The sequence below is a fragment of the Amia ocellicauda genome, chromosome 13 (genome assembly GCF_036373705.1).
Source record: "Amia ocellicauda isolate fAmiCal2 chromosome 13, fAmiCal2.hap1, whole genome shotgun sequence".
NCBI lineage: Eukaryota > Metazoa > Chordata > Actinopteri > Amiiformes > Amiidae > Amia > Amia ocellicauda.
The window spans coordinates 29894954-29917259 of NC_089862.1; the positions used below are offsets into that span (position 1 = coordinate 29894954).

At 41.7% G+C, this 22306-nt stretch overlaps 1 protein-coding gene across 1 annotated transcript; it reads left to right on the top strand.

Moving 5' to 3' along the window:
• The first annotated feature begins 347 nt into the window (after positions 1–347).
• Positions 348–20940, top strand: fbxo10 (F-box protein 10). Its single transcript, XM_066720564.1, has 11 exons — positions 348–1059; positions 4547–5141; positions 5500–6255; positions 8849–8998; positions 10360–10496; positions 12597–12667; positions 14163–14315; positions 15043–15318; positions 16083–16393; positions 17049–17233; positions 17522–20940. Exons 2-11 carry the CDS (start codon positions 4557–4559, stop codon positions 17706–17708), a joined length of 2811 nt encoding a protein of 936 aa, XP_066576661.1. The 5' UTR covers positions 348–1059; positions 4547–4556; the 3' UTR covers positions 17709–20940.
• The last annotated feature ends 1366 nt before the right edge of the window (positions 20941–22306 follow it).

Below are 22306 nucleotides of genomic sequence, written 5' to 3' on the forward strand. Positions count from 1 at the left end.
CTGCAGCTCTTGTGGGGTGTTCCCGGTCTGCAGTGGTCAGTACCTATCAAAAGTGGTCCAAGAAAGGAAAAGTGTTGAACCAGCGACAGGGTCATGGGCGGCCAAGGCTCATTGATGCACATGGGGAGCGAAGGCTGGCCCTTGTGGTCCGATCCAACAGACGAGCTACTGTAGCTCAAATTGCTGAAAAAGTTCATGCTGGTTCTGATAGAAAGGTGTCAGAACACACAGTGCATCACAGTTTGTTGCGCATGGGGCTGAGAAGTTGTGAAAGTCAGCACTAGTGCTTAATTCATCCAGTTCCTTCAAAACAAAACCGACAGACGATTGGAGCAACTATTTCAGGGCTATGAAAGCAACCCAAAGTAACTGAATCCAGTGGGCACGAAAACACACAGGCATCCTCTATGACCAGCATCCAGATGTGAAGCAGGCACTTCCAAGCTCTGCGTGATGAAGGCTATTTGAAACAACACAAACATCAATAATAATGCACCCATTTCCCCCAGAGGTAGTCCATACGGAGCAGGCTGCCAGCGGAAAGTCTGTCTGGGGGAGAGGAGCTCCAGTCCCTGCGCTGCGAGCTGTTGCCAGGAGGCTAGCAGGCCAGTTAGCAGGAGATTGACGTAGGCAGAGCGGGGCGGCTGGACGCAGTCTCACGCATCCCCCGGCGGGGCGGCTGTTTCTTTTAACGCACGGCTGTAAACACAGCCTCGCTCGCCTGCGCCCGTAGACGCACAGCTGCGGGGACAAGCCCGACATCTGCCGTAGCCAGCACGGCGCCGACGACCGTGCAATGTCGGAGTTGTCGCCTTGAATCCGACGAGCCGGGCGTCTGCTCCCACCGGCGGCGCGGTGCGTTCCCGCTGCCGTCGCTGGAGGAGGGAGGTGCGGCGGAGAGCGGAGGCGCAAGTCCCGCTAACTTCTCCGGCTCCGGCTTTCCGCGCCTCGGGGCGAAGGAGCGAGGACAGGGGGCTGTTTTTGTTGCAGACCAATTTGTGGGGAAAGACGATGTTTTTGGCAGCGATGTGTCGGCCCCGTTGAGCTGAAACGGGCAAGGTAAGGGTCTCTTTATTAAACGGTGCGCCTGGATATCCGCCGCCCGCCTCGCCACTTCTCACCCCAGCCAACGCGCATAGAAACCCCCATAAGGTTCCTCGCAGCCTCGGTGCAGATGTGGGGTTTTGTAAATGTCTGATTTAACAAAGCAAGCTTAAAAACGAGCTTGACCTGTTTTGGAAGGAGGGGCGATGTTTGCGGGTTAATCTTTAGCAATGTGACTACATTGTTGCAGTCCAGTCTCCTAAGTGTGGCATGGCAGTCATTGTTTGGAAACAGTTACAAGTTGCATGCATGCGAGTCACTGTGGATGCATGCACATTTAAAGTTAAAGGCAACACAGAAACCATTGCATCAAAACAATGTCCCTAGAAAGTGGACGATATGAGGCGACGTTACATTAGCCCCGGGAAGTTGGGAAATTAGGACCCCTCGATCACAGCAGCAGGTTATTTGTGTGTATAAATATAAGCCATTTATTTAATAAACAGTGCAATTGCAATGCTATTTGTCCAGACATTGCAAAGTTTAGATCTACTCTATCTGCGGATGCGTTTGAGTTAGACGAGGTCTTGATGTCATTTTGTTGGGAAATGATGGGTCAATTGCAATTACATTTTAATTACACATGTATGCATTGACACACGTTAACCTTGAGCTTTCACGCCGGGGACCTAAACACACTGTTGAAAACTAAGCTGAAAATAAATACAGTTGGTACAGCATATGGTACAGGTGTGTTTATTTCCGAAGAACACAATGTTGAATACTCACATTTCTCCTATTGTCAGCATGATTCATAATTTATTTCCTGGAAAAGGAAGAGGAAATACAAGGTCACATCGGCAAATATTGGCAGCAACCCATATAATGCCGATATGAATGATGCTTATAATGTCTTTTCACTGTATCCCAACCTATGCATATATTTTGAGATGATGAAGACTGTGTGAGGCAGAAGGTTAATGGTCATATACGTTTAATGTCAAGTTTAACTAATAGGTCTAGTTTTTAATGGTGACACTACATGGTACAGGTGTCAAGAGAAAAAAAAAGTGGCCAATATCATTCATATAATCTTTCTTTGTATGTTTTTTTTTCCTGTGTTGTTCTATGTGATGCAGAAACAGGTCTTAGACAAATGTGGCCAGTCCTGTCAGATTTTAGGAAGGTTCGTTCAGATATCACTTTTTCTGTTATTTGATCATGTTGGAGCATAGAGAAGTGATGTTCAAAGCATTTTACTTCCTAGTATTGCCAGAAGCACACAAACATGCTTCTCTCCTGGAAAAAAATTAAAATGAAAAAATCTTATTGCATATGTTTGTTTCCTAGTTTCTGTCCCCATCCTTTTTCACCTTTTCAAAATATTTTATTAAGGGGGCACAATTCTGGGCAATCTGAGATATTTCATTTTGTCTGTCATGTCTGAGAGATCACACAATGCAGGCTAGTGCTATGATTTTTAGGGTATTCTTGATGTCTTTCAGTAGCAAGGAGGTCTCAAGACGGGCATATCTGCATAGTTATACAACGTTCAGACGCCCCCCAAGGGAGTAAGGATGATGACATGCCTGCATGACTGAAGGGGTCTGTTGACTCAGACAGCAATGACATTACTGACAGACTGCAGTATGTTGAACAGCTCAAAATGAATGATTAACTGGTCATTCAAGTGCATTCAGTTTTTGGGATATGCTTAAGATTATTGGAAAATAAAAGCTGTAGTTATCATTATTAAAGAACATTTAATGTGTGTAAATAGTGTGATGTGTGACATAAAACAGAACTGGAATAATTTGTAATTTACACAACCTGCAGTACTTGGATATACAACAATGTTTAGAGTATAAATTAATAAATGATACATAAATTAATAAACCAGTCAAATTAAACATTTTGTTGAGGTGTCTGGCCAATGTATGAAACCATGAATACCCTACCAATAATCACACAGGCTGTTTAGAGAGCCTCTCCATTTTGTTCTACTCCTCTCTGGAAATGATCTTATTTTCAAATAGATTTTCTTCTAGGAGAGACTACTGTTGTTTGTGGGTCAAATCAAGGGCATCTTATACAAACAGAGTAACCAAAAAAAAGGTTATTGGGTGGAAATGTAGTGTCTACTTTATTCAATATGTACAGCCTCTTGGAATTACTTTAGTGGAAAGGACTAAGAAACAGGGTGGTGTTGTGGACCTTTGGGGCATCTCGATTTATTGGAAGAATACAGAAAACTACTTTTCTTTTCCTTTATCGTCCGTTTTCCAGCCACTGAAGAGCAAATTGCAATATTCCACAAAATACTGCAGTGTATAACCATCGTGTTGCTTCAGTACTTTAAGAAATGTATTTATTTGTTTTTTGTTTTCCTAATATGGTGAGTCTAAGAAGTTTTAAGTTCTAAGTCTAATGCAGTTATTTTCCACTTGTCAGCATGCATTTCTAGAGGGGATGCATCCTCAAAATTACACTCTCTGATCTTAAAAATAGGCTGCTTTTTCCAGCTCCTGTGTAGGACTTCAGGCAGACCCCATCCTCAAGGACACCCCACCTCCCCTACTTCTCTGAAGGGATCTAAACTGATTATTTTGTTTAAGAACTCATCAACACATTAATGTGATTTGAAGCATCACACAGAGATTTATAATGAATGATATTCAGTAATCCCACTATTGCTCTTAAACGCATTACTATGGCGAATGTAATTAGGCTTTTTTTGTATTTTATGCTCACTCCATTCAGAGGTGGGGTAGGTTGGCATGGTGCACAATAAGCAAACATGAAACAACCCAATAACCAGATGTAGGTATAAACTGTAATTAATTATTTAAACCAGTCAAGCAAGGGGTATGAGATATTGCAATAGATGTGTTGAACCTGTGGAAGTGCTCTTTGACAACTTGTTATGAAGGGTGCCATGGCCAAAGAAAAAAAAGGATAGATTGATTGATTTGATGTTTTGACATCTTCTGTCTTTAGGGCTAGATAGATTATAAACTTTTGTTCTACTGCTTACCTTTACAGCGATTATTCATACATTTATCCATTACATTGATTCATGGTGTGAATATAAATAAGCTTAATGGGTCCTGAAGTCTCTAGTTCTTTGTTGATGCATAGTTAGGAAGGAAAAGCATGTGACCAGTGACATCCTGGCTTGTGGAAAACCTCTTCAGTGTTGGATCAGTCTCAGTATTTCAATATGTATGTGTGGTGTTGCATATATTTCACTTCGGTAATTGGATAATGGAGTGATTTAGGTCTACATTAATGCTTCATGAGTAATCGAAGCATATCTGACCTACTTTAAACGGAAGCCTCCTGTGTCCTGAATGCATGCATTATTTTTTAATAATTTAATGTATGTAGAGTTTTACAGACTTCTACTGTTTTGTTTTATTAAGGAAAATATGTTTGGCCGGTGTTGCTCAGTAATAACCGTGGCTGATTCTGCGTCCTACATTCAAGTGTCTCCTGTTGTCAGGCAGGTGAGGATGGAGGTGGGCAGCCTCCCTCTGGAGCTGTGGCGTCTGATCCTGGCCTACCTCCCTCTGGCCGACCTGGGCCGCTGCAGCCTGGTGTGCCGGGCTTGGCGCGAGCTGATCCTCAGCCTGGACAACACACGCTGGAGGCAACTCTGCCTTGGCTGTGCAGAGTGCAAGCACCCCAACTGGCCCAACCAACCCCAACTGGAGCCCCGGTCCTGGAGGGAGGCCTTCAAGCAGCAATCCCTGGCCTCCCGGACCTGGAGCCAGAATGGCCAGGAGATGGAGTCCTCCAACTGCCTCTACATCTTTCGCCGCAAGAAGGACAGGAAAGTCATCCACGTGGGCCTGGGCCTCGAGCATGAGAGCCTGCGCAGCGCCCTGGCCTCAGCCGGGGTGTATGACCGGGTGGTGCTGCACCCTGGGGTGTACGAGGAGCAGAGCGAGCTGGTGCTCAAGGTGCCTGTGGAGATCGTGGGCCGAGGGAAGCTGGGTGAGGTGGCCCTGCTGGTCAGCTTTGATCAACAGTGCCCTACCGCCCGCCTCTGCAATCTGGTCTTCATGCCAGCCTGGTTCTCTCCTATCTTGTACAAGGTGGGTGTCTCTGTAATTGAGCTGCAGTTTGACTTGCCTGCGTAACTTTCAGTCATTGCATGTTTTAGTATGAAGTATGGAAGTAAGGATATGGAGAGAACCAAAAGGAAAAAGAACTGTCCAAATGTATAAAGAAGCCATCTCTAAATATCCTGTTTTGCTTGTGACCTACTGCTGTATTATAAGGTCTAGTGTGTGTCGCACTAAATATAACAACAGTGCACTCTGTTCATTCAGATTAAGATTTAAGACCCCCTTCTGCGAGGTATCTGTATCTTTTTTTTTTTTTTTTTTTTTTTGTTTCCTGCATATTACTTACGATGTCTCAAAATGGCTGTTTCTGCCTTATTTTTTTCAGACCTCCTCAGGCCATGTGCAGTTTGACAACTGTAACTTAGAGAATGGACAGCTGCAAGTGCAGGGCCCGGGGACGTGCCAAGTGCGGTTCTGCACCTTCAGCCAGTCCAGCGTCCACCTGCACGGTGTGGCGCTCAGCCTGCTGGAGAGCTGTGAGTTCTCGGGCAGCGACAATGCCTCTGTGACTGTGGAGGGATACCCCACTTGCGACCGCAACTGGGCCTGCAAACACTTGACTGCCCTAGCCAGATCCAGGTCCTTAGCCAGTGTGCCAGAGTGGACACCTGAGACCAAACGCCAGCCCGCGGGTTTGATTCTGGATCTGTCCAAAGAGGTGTACCCTTCCAGCTGGGTGGCGGGGCAGGGTGGAGGAGACGGGGAGGGGACTGTGGTACCAGAGACCTCGGACTGCAGCGAGAGCGAGCTCAGCACGGCCAGTGACAACGAGGAGGATGAGCCCGCCGCCTACAAGCTGTCCTACCGACCCCACGGCCTGAGCCACCTCCTGGAACAGTCCCCGGAGGACCCCAGTGCTGTCGTGGGCCCCAGGCTGGAGCTCCGAACACTCCAGCAGGAGCTGCAGAGGGACAAGGAGGCCCAGGCCCTGGCTACATCCATGCAGGGCTGCCTGGTCCGCAACTGTCTGTTCCGGGATGGGAAGGGGGGGGTGTTTGTCTGCGCCCAGGGCCAGGCCAGGCTGGAGGTCAGCGTGTTCCGGAACCTGACCTACGCAGTGCGCTGCATCCAGAACGCCAAGGTAACTGCCCTGACCCCCTTCTGCAGCTCCTTCTCGTCTTCTTTCTTCTCTAGTTCTATTCTTGGTAGCATCTGAGGTCTAGTAATTCTGGCAGTGAAAAATTGATTCAGAAGTGATACCAAATCAAAATTCACAGTATTTCCTGGAGTTTCACAGTCATGGCATAACCTATAAAGTGCAGTTAAAACAATAAGTCTCTGGGGTTTCATTAAGCTCTCACCATTTTGAAATAGAGTAGGGTTGCTGGAGGACTTCCAGTCCTGTCATCGGGTCATGACTAATTTCTTGATGGCACAGATGAGATAGTGATTTAAAAATGAACAAGAACAGGAATGCATTAATATAATACAGCCCAGTATGATTTGTGTCCTGTGATATCATAAATAATAAAGCAAGATGAGTGCTTCACTCCTAGGTGTATATTTAGAAATGTATTCTAATGTATTTGAACACTTATTCAGATAAATCTATTTGCTTATTTTATTTTGTAAGCAAGTATTTATTTTAAGTGCAATTTTACTCCACATATTTACATGTGGCAAATGAAAATGAAGAAGTGAAAATGAAACATTTCTAAAGCACAGCTACTTTATAAAAGCTTGCTTAAAGAGTCTGACATAAATGTACATTTTGAGCATATTGTTCATGAATACAATCTCAAAAAAATTAAATGCTTTGAGTTATTAGCTCAATTTCTTTAGCAATGGAATATTCTTGCACTTTTGTATTTCAGTGAAAATAGTCACTAAATTACTTCAAGATCATGTATTCATATCACTTACATTTATATTCTCTCTGTTGAGCATGACATAGTCATTTGGGTTGACTTTTGTCATTACATGTCAGGATTTACAATTCTTGAATCAAATGCCCTCACAATCACAACTTTTCAAGACTAGAAAACTGCTCTTTATAATTCAGCTACAAACTACATGAGTATTCATCTTGTGCTGAGAAGAATCACAAGATTCCTGGGACCCGAAATTAGCATTTAAATTAAACATCAACTGCTTGCTGTTGTATTGACCCAGATTCTGTACAGATGGTTTTGTTTAAAAACAGATTAGTAAATGTTTGCCCATATGAAATGCTTGGAGTGGGATGATTTGTTATTTATATTTAAACTACTGGACCAAGCAATAAATAAAGCAAATGGATTCCATAACAAGTTAAGAGCAGTAGGTAGTATGTAAAACAAATAATCCTGTTTTTGTTCATGTAAACTGGAATATTATTCTATTTCTTGTGGGGGTGTTCACTGTATTAAGTTGCTGTGGTCACATCAAATGTTCTGTATACATTTAAAAAAAAATGTGAGTTTTGCCTGTATACATGCAAAGTTTAGTCATGAATATTAAAACAAATTGGTACATAATTCCTACAACTTTTATGTTATGTACTATGGACCAAACATGAGTACCCGCTCTTGTTATTCCAGACTGGAGAGAGCTAAACACCAGGGCTACGTTTCACAAAGTCTGTTGAGGTGCTAACCTGTAAAATCCGGTTCAGCATTACTGAAGGATTTAAAAATATGTAAATACATTTAATAAAGCTCCAACTGTTTTATTGATTCTGTTGAAGATGGAAGAACCTATCTTTATGTACTAGAAGCCTGCTATGTGCTGTGATGTTTTATGAGTTCAGAGACTGGACCAAGGTTCAAATGTCTCGATGTACCTGGGGTCCATGCTGGAAAATCTCCTTAACACATGCATTATCAAAGAAAAGAAGAGACATTGAAAGCATAATAATAATATAGTATTGTCATGTTTTTGCCAATTTGGGCAGCTGCTTTTGGATCTATTAATTATGGAGCAGTTCAGTTACAGACTAGTAAAATATGCTTTTTCAAATTTTGTCACTCTCCATTATGGCATGTCGGAAATGACTTGCTGAGATATCACAAGACGGCTCATAAAAGAATGTAGTATTGTGCAGTTGTCTTATGAATATGACATTTATTATTATCTGCTTATCTTGATAATGCAAATCAGGGTCTGAAGTTCGATCCTCCCTTCCCCCTTTCTTGGGGAAATTGTGGAGGTGATTTTTAATCTGCTGCATTTTTACTTTTGTTCACAATCTCCGTTTGTCGATCTGAGAAGTGGTACGCTCACAAATAGAATGTGAACAGTGAAGTAAATTACACAAATGTTAATTACACATTCAAAGCAGCATGTGAGGATGTTAAAATACAACAAAAAATGCAACTGAGGTTTTAATTACTTTCCAATCAGAGCAGATCTGTGTCAAAATGTTCAGAGTCTTGTCAATTTTATATTGTTCTGATGAACTATGTTGACTGCCGGATCATGACAACTGGTAGTAATGTACAGAGTGCACTGAGACAAATTGCATAAAGTAGGACTCCACCTGCAAAAATTGATCTGATTTGCTATGATTTTACTATATTATTTTAAAAAATGCTTTTACCGGCTGGATTATCGCACACCCTTTGTCAATAAACCTGTGTGAGGGTAAACAAAAATGTCTTTTGTTACATTTTCCTGTAATAGGACAGGAAGTATGACCAGTGTTTTCTCTCTTTCTTTCCTTCCCCTCCTTCTGCTGGCCTCTCTCTCTACGTCAGATCATCATGCTAAAGAATGAGGTGTCCCACTGCAAGGCATCAGGAGTGTTCCTTCGTCTGTCGGCGCAGGGCCTCATTGCAGACAACAACATCCATTCGAATGCCGAGGCCGGAGTGGACATCCGAAAGGGGGCCAACCCACTCATCCTGGTACTGCCACGCTCGCTCTCCCCCTGTACAGCACAGAAAACGACATACAGCACATAAAAACATGGCTTGTGACAACCGGAATTTGGCGAATTTCCCAGGGTGGAAAGTTCGGCCTGCAACACGATGTTGTCTTTATTATTATTATTATTATTATTATTATTATTATTTATACAATTCTTTATTAATTGGCCTAGCACCACTGTCCAGGATTATTATAAGAGGACAATATTTACGAAGGAAAAAGTTATTTGGTACAGGACAAGGTTCCATGCATTGAAGTGTAGAAATTGAGTAAATGGTGTGAAATATAAATACTATGTTTGTCAAGTGACACTGGATAGCAGCATTGCAAGACAGTAGAGCAGTAAGGAAGTGTGAAACCAGGAGCAGGTCACGGGGTTGTTGTCTGGGGTGCAGATTAGGGGCCACTGTACAATGGTGAGAAATGGTGCAGTCCGGACATTTATGGAAAGCTTTCTACCACAGACGGGCAAGGGAGGAGGGAGCAGAGCAGAGCAGCGCAGTGAGTGAAAAACCAAGCCAAAAACTTGAACTGGATACTGGCTGCCTGGGAACAGATAAGCAGAGAATACGAGAGGGAAGGAGCAAGGCTGAGACTGTACATCAGTCTTGGCAGGGGAGAAAATACTAGAGGCAAGGCGACTTGAGACAGAGGACAGGGGAAGAGGAGGAGGTTCAGTTATGTAAGGCTGCGTTTTAGGCGACACGAGTGCATGCAGCAGGTGATGAGAAATCTTTGAAAAGAAGGAAACCCCAAAGACCATTTCTGTCAAATGTATATGTAGACATTGAAGAATACATATGTCACATGTCAAGAACACTCAAAACAGCCAGCATTCTGGATTACTTTTCCTATTTAGTCTTTTGTGTTTTGCAAGTCAGTCATTACAGATGCCTGAAATAAAAATGGAACAAAGCATAGCATTTGTGTCTCTAGAGAAAACTGAAATCAGAAGAGTTTTACAAGCACACATTGAAAGTGTCAAACATTTGACGAGAGAAAAAATCTTGGTTGTGTGTCATTTCCTGCATTCAGATACTTGCTTATTGTTTCCTAATGGCATACCTACAGATGACAAATCATCAAACAAGGAACAAAGAGGTCTTCAAAACGGTTGTGGTGGTCTTTTCTTTATTAGTCTCCAAGTCTCAATCACTGTTGTAGATGATGCAAGAAAACAGGAAGCTGTGATTGCTGGGAAAAGGTCAAGGAACATGTCAAATGTTCTGAAAAGCAACTCTGTTATTTATCTTCTACCCATAGCGTGGTTGCAATTTTCTAACCTATTACTGTTGTTCTCAAATAAAAGTGACATTTCTCCTTGCCTCTCTCACTGCAGTGTAACCGAATACACAGCGGCCTTCGCTCTGGTATTGTTGTCCTTGGCAACGGAAAGGGTTCCGTTCGCAGCAACCGAATCTATGGCAATAAAGAGGCTGGCATTTATATACTGTACAATGGGAACCCTGTGGTGAGGTCAGTCTGTGCATGTATCTATTTAATGGAAGTCATGATAGTTTTTGATGTAGGAATGTCAGTCTAATGGGTGATGGTTCTTAGCTCAACCACAGAGACCTCTCGTGTCAGTGTGGAAGCTAAAGAGCCAGAGTCTAAGGTAAGGGCTCACGCTACAACTGACTTTTGGAGGCTCTGGTTCCAATTAACATACCTTTATGTCTTTAAATACAACAAGGACTTTTTCCGTGAAGTTCTTGCCTGAGAAGGAAAAAAAATAAGAAAGTGGCCACAGATTGTGCAATGCCTCCAAAAATCTTGTTCAAATAATACTATTTAGCTATTGAGATTAACTTTTAACCCCCCCCCATTTAAACCATTTAAATGGAAAAATGAAATAAGGATACATTCTCAGTCCTCATTCATGTAAGATAAAAACATTTAAATTGACAGTGGAAGCTGAGGTTTTGTGGTGTGTGTGTGTGTGTATGTATGTATATACACCTCTACCCTAATATAACGCAATCCAATTTAATGCAAATTTGGATACAACGCAGTAAAGCAAAAATCATTTTGGCAGTTGAAACGCAAAGCCGTGCGCATTTACAGCATTTTAAAACTCTCACTCCTGTCTTTTTTGCAAGTCTTAGTTATACCATTTACAGTTTAAATATGTTGATTACTTTATATTTGTAGCTTAATTTTAACCTTTTCTATAAGTACAATCTCTCCCATTTGCAAATGTTTTCAAACTATTTAATAGTTAACCATGCATTAACATACTTAACAAAGTTGTCTGGGTGACAAAGTGGCCATGCTCCTATTTGCTAAAATATCAAAACCTTTTATTTATTTTATTATTCTCAGGATGTGTAATTAAAAGCATTTTCTGATATTTTATGTGAATTTTGCATTTTCCTAAGCAGACCAAACAATTGATGTATGATGATACCTAACCCACAAGGTTGCATTTAGCAATAATTAGTAACTGTTAGTACACTGTATCTTTTAAGTAAGCCTATAAAATAAGGGTTGTATGTGTTGTAAAGAAAGGAGATTTACTGCATACACTGTGTTAGCTCTAACACAAATTATTTTGTTGACCATTAAGAGGAAATGCTCGATGTTGAAGCAGGTTTGGTATAACATGGTTTCACCTATAACTTTTGGGTCCCGAGGACTGTGTTATTCGGGGTAGAGGTGTCTGTCTGTCTGTCTGTATTGCTTCAAGTCTGTAATTGTACACTAAGTATACATGTCCCCATAATGGAATTACAGCCACAGGGGTCCACATAGGCCTGGCATATGGACTAATATCTGCAGTAAGGTAGCATTGGTTTGACCTTTACTTGAAAGCAGAACTCTTGACAATACCAGATTTTGTGCAGGTTAGGCTGGCAGGTCGACAGATATTTCGACAAAGGCGAGCTCAAGTCCTGGATAAATCTATTTTTAAACTACTACAGCTCCACCTGTCTGAGCTCCAAAGGGCATTCTCCCCTACAATTATAAAAAATGAAATTGTGTAGTTTGAAGTAGTCTATTTTTTACAACGAGCTGCTTCCAAGGAAGGGATGTCTTTTGCTTTGAGTATTACTGTGCATGAGAATCAGTGTTGGAGTGTAAATTGCAGCTGGGGATTATTGATATATTATTTTAAATTCAGTGTGACTTAACATTTACAACTGAACATGACCATGGAAACATGTATGAAAAGACCAATAGCATATCCTTCTATACTATTTGGGGGAGGGTGTTCACTGTCATTATTAGCACATACTTACTTGTTTCACTTTAGATTATTTAACGAAAGGTAGATTCACTCATTTGAAAACTAGAACACGGCACATTTCCACATAATACTATATCTAAGTTATTCTATATCTTCACTTGGCTAGAGGCAATAATCCTATTTATTTAGCTTGGTTTTCAATTATTGCTGCTCAGACTGAAATCACTGTGACACTGCAGCTGGCAGAATTGGATTTGGGGGATAGAGGTGACCTTGATAGCACGCAAGCATGAATCCTCCTTAAAAATAGAGAGAAGAAATCTAGGCCTTCTTCCTTCAGTTTCTCTTGGGAGGCAATGCTGCTGATCCTGCTATTGTTTGTTTTGCAGTGGAAACCACATCTACCAGGGTCTGGCTGCCGGCATCGCGGTGAATGAGAACGGCAGGGGCCTGATAGTAGGTATGCAACTCTCGGCAGCATTAACTATCACTGTCCTCCACTGTGCACTACACACGGGGCATTGCCTCTGCACGGCCAGAGATCCACTCCTTCTGCCACCCAGCCGAGAGCTCGATAGCTGTGCTGTGCCATTTCGGCATTGGAAAATCCTGTCTTGCTTAACTAGTGACAATATAAAAGTTTGCTCAAGCTGGGCTTTCTCTTTTCTTTTCTTTTTTGTTGCAGTTTTATGGGTTTGATGTCAATGGACTGGAACTGGAAACAAAGGAAAATCCTATTTGTACAAAACAAAAATCTGAGAGTACTAAAACTAAATATTAAAAAGGTGTTTATCTGATTTTATTAGTTTGTTTTAGATTGAGGTTTTAGATTTAGCCTGGGATTTTCAGACGTTCATAATAAAACCAGTTTTGCAGTTATACATTTAATTATGACTTTTGGGTCAATGGCAATGAGACAGACTTTGACATGTTTATTCTATAAGAGACATCATTCTATATTTGTCCTGTTGCAGTACCCATATTGTAAAGAAAGATGCATATTTTTTCCACAGAAAAGAGGTTTCATCTTATGTCTCCACTCTGGAAACCTGAACTCGGGAGGTAATGAGGGAAACGCACTGACTTCCTGAATTTCAGTCTTTCCTGAATAAGTAGCTCAACTACCTCAACTCCTGGGGATTACTACCAATACAGATGAAGTGGTAAAAACAACTCGCTTCCTTACCAAGTATGATCGGTATCAGGAGACCGTGTCAGACTGGAGCGAACTGGAAATTGTTTTTGCTTTACTTCAGCAGAGATGGCATGAATTGGCTATATTGTTTCTTTCAATGAACTTTAGTTCCCTGTTGTGTGAACAGTAGATGCATATACATCCTTACTGTACTATCATTAATTCTTTGTTGATTTAAAATATTTTTTCATGCCAAATAAAAAACTCTTCCGATAACTGGACACAAATCAAATTGTTTATCCTTTGGAACGCTGATTTGAAAGAAGCACAAATGCCTTGTTTGACTCGTCAACCTTTCAGAAATCCTGTGAAACATAAATTCTGTTTTCTGGATAAAGAGCTTGTTTGAGAACCTGGTAGATATAGAAGCAAGGCAGCACAATTGCATTCATACATTATATGCCATTGTGAAATGCCTGAAGCTGAACATGTAGTGCAGACGCTTGGCTTCAGTGTATAAGCGTGAATGTCCTTTAACCCGAGGAAAGATTCAGTCTCGTATATTCAAAATATAGTGTACCAGAGTCCTCAAAGCCCCATGATTTTGAAAGAACAATAGAATGCACAAGCCTGGTCTCGGACATACAGAGAATTGTACATCGCAATGTATGAAAACGCAGAACAGCTGACGTCGCACTTCACTGCAGAAACGCATCAAGTAAAAACGTTTTTGCATCCCTCGGTAATGTTGCTATTAGGAGTGAGCTCAAAGATGTTTCAGATCACCTTTAAAGCTGTCTTTTCATTGGCCCCTCTGTAGAGAATGTGATCCGGGAGAACCAATGGGGAGGAGCTGATATCCGGCGGGGGGGTGATCCAGTCCTTCGCAACAACCTTATCTGCCATGGCTACTCAGACGGCGTGGTGGTGGGAGAGAGGGGCAGAGGCCTCATCGAGGGCAACACCATCTACAGTGAGTCCTCCTTCGCCTACTCTGTGGAATGGCAGGGCTTAATTTGCTTTACACGGGTATAAACTGATTGCTAGTCAATGGGGTTTTGTGCTTGAATGCTTTTATTAAGATTCTGTCTTCAGCGTTGGGCATCAATTAGTTCTACATATGTATTGTCTGCATTGAGAACCAAGGTATCAGTCAGCCGTACCAAGCTTCATTTGTTTGACCCCCTGCTGCTCAGATCTGGGAATGAAGTTATTTATATATCAAGGCTGCTTGGAAACGGGGTTGTGTAAAATAATGCGAATACTTGAATAGCAATGAGCTGCAATTAACTGCAGCTGCAGATGCAATGATTCGCATACCCAAAAGAGCTCCAGCGGCTACTGGTGTGAACATTGTCACAACACGACTCGGCTTTTGAGATATGTCTGCTTGCATTGTTCAGCTGTGGTGAATAGGTAAAATCACAAAATGCTGAGGGAGACCAGGGAAGGTCAGAAGAAGATTTGAATTGGCTTAACTTTGATCTGGGTTAAACTCTGTGATCAAATTCCTTTTCAACTGTTCTTTACTGATTAAACCATGCATGCCATGCTGTGGGAGTAAGAGCTCTACTATGACTGCATTAGTTAGTCCAAGGCTTGTATAAGACACAACTGAGAAATCTAAAACATGCTAAGACTATGAGCTGAACCATGTCGCATCCCTCGGACTGACCTGCCCTTTTCCACTGGTTTCCTAGGCAACAAGGGCTGTGGCGTGTGGATCATGTCGTCCAGCCTGCCTCACATCTCCGGGAACCGCATCTCCCACAACAGCATCTACGGGGTGGCAGTGTTCTGCCGCAAGGATGAGGGCGGACACCACCTACCCAGTCAGGGCGGCAACGAGAACTTCAACGAGGAGGGCGAGCTGATCGCCTGGGAGAGTGACCTGGACAGCGAGGACGAGCGTTTCTCCTCCCGTCGGCCCATCAGTGTCGCCCTTATAGAGGCCAACCGCATTGGCCACAACGGAGGTCAGTCCCGGCCACTGAGGCTTGTGCATGAGTAAGCATGCACAACAGTACAATTCTTGATTTGACCGGCTTCCTTGGCAACAACAGTCTAGCACACCATTTCTATGTATGCCTCCCAGTAACTATAATTATGGACCTGCAAAATTCACAATTTCACAGAAATATAGAAGTATCAGGGAGATAATGCTGGTGATCTATAAAACAATATTAAATGACTTGCATCAAAATGTGTTTTTTGTAATTTCTATTTAAAATAAACATTACCGTTACACTCCATGAAATTCTTTTGATTTTCTCTGTGACCATTTGTGAATTTCAGTGAGAAATGCAGTGGATTTTCCAGGACCCTAACTATACCTCATCTTTTCTGTGCATATATGAGATTTTCCACTGCTGTGTTTTGCCCTATTGGATTTTTTTGTTTTCCTGTTCAATTAATGTTTTCACTTCCATTGAGCTGAAACCCATTCTCATGCTTCGCATCAGATATTTATGGTCTGTGTGATGCAGAAAGACATGTTTCAGGCCAGGCCACGTTTCATGCAACTCAGTGTGGATCTCTAAGTTACAATTACAAACACGCACTCAGCCTGGCGCCTGCTGTAGTTTAAATAACCCCAGTGTGTATCAAAGTGTAACATGTAAATTGAGCATGACGGTGAATGTGTTATGAATTTACCAAAGGTGGAGAGGAATTGTCACCAGTGCTGCCATGTAGTTGTGGTCTTCCATGTGATGATCTCTGGCCTGTTCCTGTGTTGCAGCTGTGGGGCTCTACATAAAGAGCAGTGAGGCACTCAACATCGTTGGCAATGCGGTCCACGCCAACCGTGGCAGCGGCGTGTCGGTGTTCCAGAGCACCCAGCTCTCCCGCCTAGTCAACAACAGCATCACCAGCAACACCGCCGGAGGAGTCTCCGTGGAGGCTGGCTGTCGGGTGGAGCTGCGCGGCAACGGTGTCTATGATAACAGCAGCCACGGGATCAGCTCCAAGGGAGATGGCGTCATCCTGGAGAATGATGTCATTGGTAACCACGGCTGTGCTCTCAGACTGCTGGAGGCTGCAGACATGAAGGTGAGTGTGTGCTGTCTGGGAGGAGTGAGGGGTTCAACTGAGAGAGCAGCACGTTTGCTCACTATGGTCAACAACAGCAGATTGAAGGGAAGTGGAGGGCAGTGCAGTATAGTGTGATGGGAAGGATCTCTCAACTTGAGAGCAACCGGGGAATGAATAGTCAAGTTCAAACTTCTACTTTCCTCATTCAGTTAAACCTAAAATTATATGGCACCCTATTGAACTTGGTGAACAGGAGACACGGACTGCTTCCACTTGGGGTCAAGCCTATATGAAAATCAAAAGCTTACTTCCCGTAAATGTCTTGTGCTCCTTCTATTATTAGATCTGTAATCGGAGCCATTTAAAACATCATTCTTCACTGTGTTGATGTAGAGGGGGCTTTTTTCTCTTCTGGCACATAATCATAGTTTAGATTATTGGCTACAGTCGTTTAACAGCTTTTCTCTTGCTCATTTTAATGCAAAATAAAGTTCCTGTACTCGATTGTAATATTTATTGATCTTGTATAGATAGATGCAGTATAGTAAAGTTCCATCCATCAATCCTATTTCATGTCTTTGTCACAAGTATCTCCTGAGTGTCTGATTTTCACATCACTGACTGGTGTTGTCCTGCCATATAGTTGCCTGAGCCAGAGTACTGTTTGTTGCAGGTGATGAAGAACCGTGTCCAGTCTCTGCACGGCTGTGGGATCGCGGTGCTGGACCAGGTGAGGGGGATGGTGCAGGACAACCTCATCTTCCAGGGCAAGGCAGGCAAGGCGCTCATCCACAAGACAACTGCGGCCCAGGAGTGTGTGGTGCAGAACAACGAGCTCCTGGCTTTCAGCAGGAAAAAGTATGCATTTCCCTCCTGCTTATCTCTTCCCAGAGTGGACTTGCTGTGTGAATCATAATTTAATCAATTACTTGAGCAGGTCTAGAGCAGGAAATGTTTTTGTTTTAGAACAATTTTATTGTTTAAATTTACTTAAAATATAGGTTATTGATGGTCTTCTTGAGTTAACTTAGCAGGGCTAAGGCCTGGATCTTCTCTCAACTGTGTTCACCCTTAAAGAAAGGGGGGATAGATAGGGAGGGTAAGGGCTGCTGCTTCACTCAGTTTGTTGTGGACTGTGTCTCTCAGCACTGACAGGACAGAGGCGACCTGGGTTTTGGAGGACCCACCCCCGCGGCCACACGTGGAGGGCCAGTCCAGCGGAGCCCCCCCGATCCAGCCCACGCCGAGGGGCGTCTCCATGACGACCAGGATCACCGCCCGGGTGGAGAGCGGTTGCCACAACAACGGAAGCATCTTCTGCTCCATCCTGTGAGAGCGACAGGCCGGACCCCGAGGCTCGGCGCCAAACCGAAAGAGCGAGGCAGTCTCTGACTCGCAGGCTCCTCCTGCTGCGGTTTCTCCAGGCATGCCTAAATGTGGGCACACACAGTCCCCTGACAGTACCACTAAGTGCCTGCTTCACAGAGCTCCAGCACAGGGGCACGTCCTCCCATTTCCAAGGGACCTCTTCACCTGGCTCTCCCCCACAATAGGTGAATTGCATGTGAGAGAAATATTGCCAAATGGTGGATTTCACCTGGTTGTCTCCAGTGTGATTGCTATGACTGCTGGCTAATCCTGAGCACTTTGCTGTATTTTAAATGCTTGGTCAGTATTATTGGGTTAATTGTCAATCATATATTCCAGAAATATTTTGTTCTTGTTTTGGTGAAGATGATGTGTGTGTGTGTGTGTGTGTGTGTGTGTGTGTGTGTAAAACACCGACTTTTAGTAAAGTTTAAAAGTGTTTACTCTAGGTTTAATTAATACGTTTTTGAAATTCAGCCGTTAGTGACATTGTGTCATACCTTTAACCCTAAAATACATTTTCTGAGCTATTTGTTGTTAAGGTTTCTTGCTCACTTGACTTCTTCACTTCAAAATGCTACTCTAAGTCTTTAGTCTGTGGTAAAATGAGAGATTATACTTCTGAATTTGGCAAGTTTTAGTTTATTCAGTGTCTGATACCAAGCTCTTAAAACACAGCTGAGTACACAGTCATAGCTCTGCTGGTCTAAGTGGAAGATTAAGTGTGGAAGGTGTCTGCGTTTTTCACCGGTCATGTCAACACAGAGAGCCCGAGAGTAGGATGTAAAATGGTCATGTTTTCTGGAGGTGAAATGTTATTCTGTTGAAAAACACTAATTTAATTGACCCGAGAGACAATTAAAATATCATGGTAACAAATTAATTGAAAAACACCCAGTTTAAAAAAAAAAGTATTTGGCCTTAGGAACATGTGAGAGATGAGGAAAACAAACCCATTATAAATATATCAATATATATGGGGATTTATGCCTCAGCTGTATTAATATTATTGTAATTTGTCATATACATATTACAGAGTGGCTTAACAAAAATCTGATGCAATACAGCTTAGTTCAATGAAGGATGCACACCGAAGCAAAGTACAAGATCGCAAAAGAATGTAATACACATGAACATGCTACAGTAACCAAAGAATTCAACAAATGATGAAAATGATGGCTTTTGCTGACAGAACTGACTGTCCCTGACCCAGTTACAGTTAGTTTAAACTTAGAAAACAAAATAAAAAAAATCTGAAAATATTATTTCTATTTTTAAAACTTTTACAGTGCTGTTAACCATGCTAAAAATGTGTTTATGGACAGTGCTGGCTGCTGTGTGAGTAGGATTTTCATTCAAGGGAAATAATGTACTCCTCAATCTCAACAGGGTAGTACACTAATCTCTTGTGATATTTCTAGTTAATGTGAGTGAACTTATATTAAATATATTTTTCTATATTAAGAGGTAATTCGGGGCATAAAGCAGCAGGTGAGCTTCTCACACAGCAGCTGCAAATTGTGTCAATTCTACACAACACCCCCCAGTCTGTTAGTTGTTTTATCTAAGAATAAAATGAAATATTAGATTGGCAAAGCATGACAAAAACCATTGACTGGGCTAATCATGAAGTCTACGTCTTAGCAGCCATCCGAAGTGTGTCTTTTGGTTTGGAAGCCATGGGGGATTGTTTTACCAATGTAAGAACATGTTTAAAATTTATGTGCTGAATAATGTTTTGAATATGCCCCCTTTGATACATCATTGCAAACACCTTGTGCCGGAGAGGAAAGACAGTGAACAAATATAGTTCTAAATTCTGTGTAGTTGTGAAGGTTTTTTTTCCATGCCCACAGATGCAGGCAAAGTTATCTTGTTTTGTTTTTTACAGGAGCGTCTAGTAATATTGCCAAGGGAAGATATGAACGGATTCTTTTTGCATGTGTTAGTCACAGTAGAACACAAACCACTAACAAATAGAAGATAAATATTTAACCATGATTCTCAAAACCTTCTATCCATACCATCACTGTGTCACTTTCCAACTGCTCCTCTGTCAAAAGTTGTATTATTATTTTTATTTACAAAAATTTAAAAGCCAGTTTTCTACATTCTACACAAAGCTTTTCTGGTGTTTTACTTACTTGGGTGCCTTTTTAGAAAACAAAGATGTAATGATGTACTTCCCTGAATACGGTATGAACAATTTTATTCTTAATATTCAGGAGAGGGCTGGAAGGCCTCTTTTTGATCTCTCCATTAACCTAAATTCTAAAAGAGATACAAACTCGGTGTCATGGAAATGTCTTTTTCTCTGTGCCTCTCTTTCAAAAAGAAAGGAAGAAAGAGACCATGCAAATAGCTCTCTGGGATTCTCCATGGATACGAAGATTTCTCACAGACTGATATACAGACCGTTGCCATCTCAATACAGTGCTGACAGCGAGAGGCTGAGTTACATAATACACAACGTGCTTTTCAGTTCTCGCAGTATGAGGAAAGTGAAGGGGCTGTGCAGATTGGTGGGGGGTGGGGGGTGTTATATCATTCTCAACTCCAAAACTGTGCAATCAAGAGTCAGAGGGAGAAACCTTGGAATATGTATTTTTCTGTGCTTCGGGGCATCGTGAACTGTATTGAAGAACTGGTTAAATGGACGATTGACTGACATGAGACGCTCCCATTCATTTCTGAAGATCCACTCTTGAGTATCTTGTACTACTCAAAACAGAACTAGCATGGACCAACTCTGCTAAAATTAAATAATGACTACCAAGGCTTATCTGGACATGTGGCTGAGATAGAGACACTTTACTGCCTGGGATCTATTGTCAGACCAATCAGAACACAGGCCACTCCTCTGTGTTGTTAAAGAAGAGTGCCTTTTATGACCGCATATTGAAACTTCTCTGTTCAGTAAACATTCGGGGATTCTTTACACAGTATTTCAACATGCAATGTTCTTCTACAGACACTCAACTATCGGAAAGCTTTAATAATGTAAAGTTTATTGTATTCATTTATTTTTACTGCCTTGTATTTTTTTTTGGTTAACATTTGTGCAATATTTCACGTCTAAAAAAAAATAATGAAGAGAAGGTGCCTAAATTTTAGGGGTTTTGACTATTTTTTCCCTCATAGTGATTTAGACAGAGCAGTCAGTGTTTTATTTCCAAATAAATTTGTTGTGATCACTTTTTATGCAAAAGCTCCATGACTCTCCTAAAAGCAGTACCAGTGCGCTGCAGGTTTCAGATGAAGGAAGTAAAGAGCTTTAATAGTAATGAAAACCAGAAGACTCATCAATACATTAAATTAAACTGTAATATATGCATTGTGTTATTCTACAATGGGCTTTCAAATGCAGTCTTTGCTATGGACATTTGAAAAAGTTCCATTTTAATTTCTTACTGCATTGAGAGGACTTCAAAAGAATGTCCAGCTTTTTATACTAAATTCTAAGAAATAAAAACACTTTCAACTGCTGACAAAAGTAAAATTGCTTTTAGAAATGCAGGCCATTAATTTAATGCCATGCAGGGCAGGGAAGTATTTCCTGCAGCAGGTATGAATCTTTAAGGGAAGGTGATTTCATACTCATTCATAAAAGATAAGATTGTAATTTAAATACACAATTTTCTGAGCTGAGGTGTAGTGGTAGAATAATCAGTGGGGACTGCACTTTTGTTTTGCAAGACACTTCTGTCTAATATAGGTAATTGTGTTGGGAGTATATCAAAGAGAATCAAAGGAAGAGTATGTTTTAGCTGTAAACTGCAAAACAAATATGAGACCTGTTTTTCCTTAATACTTCAAATTATATTATTTCTAATACTCTTGGGGACAGACATTGTAATAATTTGTGCTCTATTAAAATGGGAATAGTTCGATTACTACACTGCTTTAATTTAAGTTTTCATCACCCCAGCTTTTATCTTGTTTTATTACAATTATTCATTTATTTCTGTGCTTTCCAGAGCAAAGTTAAAAGAGCCCGGAGCAGAAGCAGGGGCTGGGGAGATAAACACCTGTAATAATTCTTCTTTGCTGCAGCTGCAAGGAGAATAGCTTCCAAGCTGGCAGTGGATGAGACTGTGAGACTCTTCCCTGGTCCTTCTGCCCAAGAGGCCCAGGTTTAAATCTTCATGACAGGCATGTGAAACATGTTTGCAGATTGGGAGTGCAGTCTTGATTTGGCAGGGAGAATTAATCGACCCAGGACTATATAAAAAGTACCTCCAGTGTAGAGACCAAGGAGACTATTTGTGGTAGAACCAATATACACTGTAGGCTGAAATTAGAGCAACATGCAAGAGCAGAAAATAAGCTGCAAACAAGTGTGAGTCCCTGACTTCATGGTTAGTGTTTTAACACTATAAGAAGTCATCAGTATAATAATGCACACAGAAAATGTTATCAAGCTGTATTTTATATATATTTCTTTTTTTACAGAGCTCTCCTACATTGTCCTCCTGTCTTTGTATATGTATCTATTACCAGGCCCTGTTTTGGATGTTCTACTTAACATTAAGCAAGAAACCTACTGCACACACAACACACTGA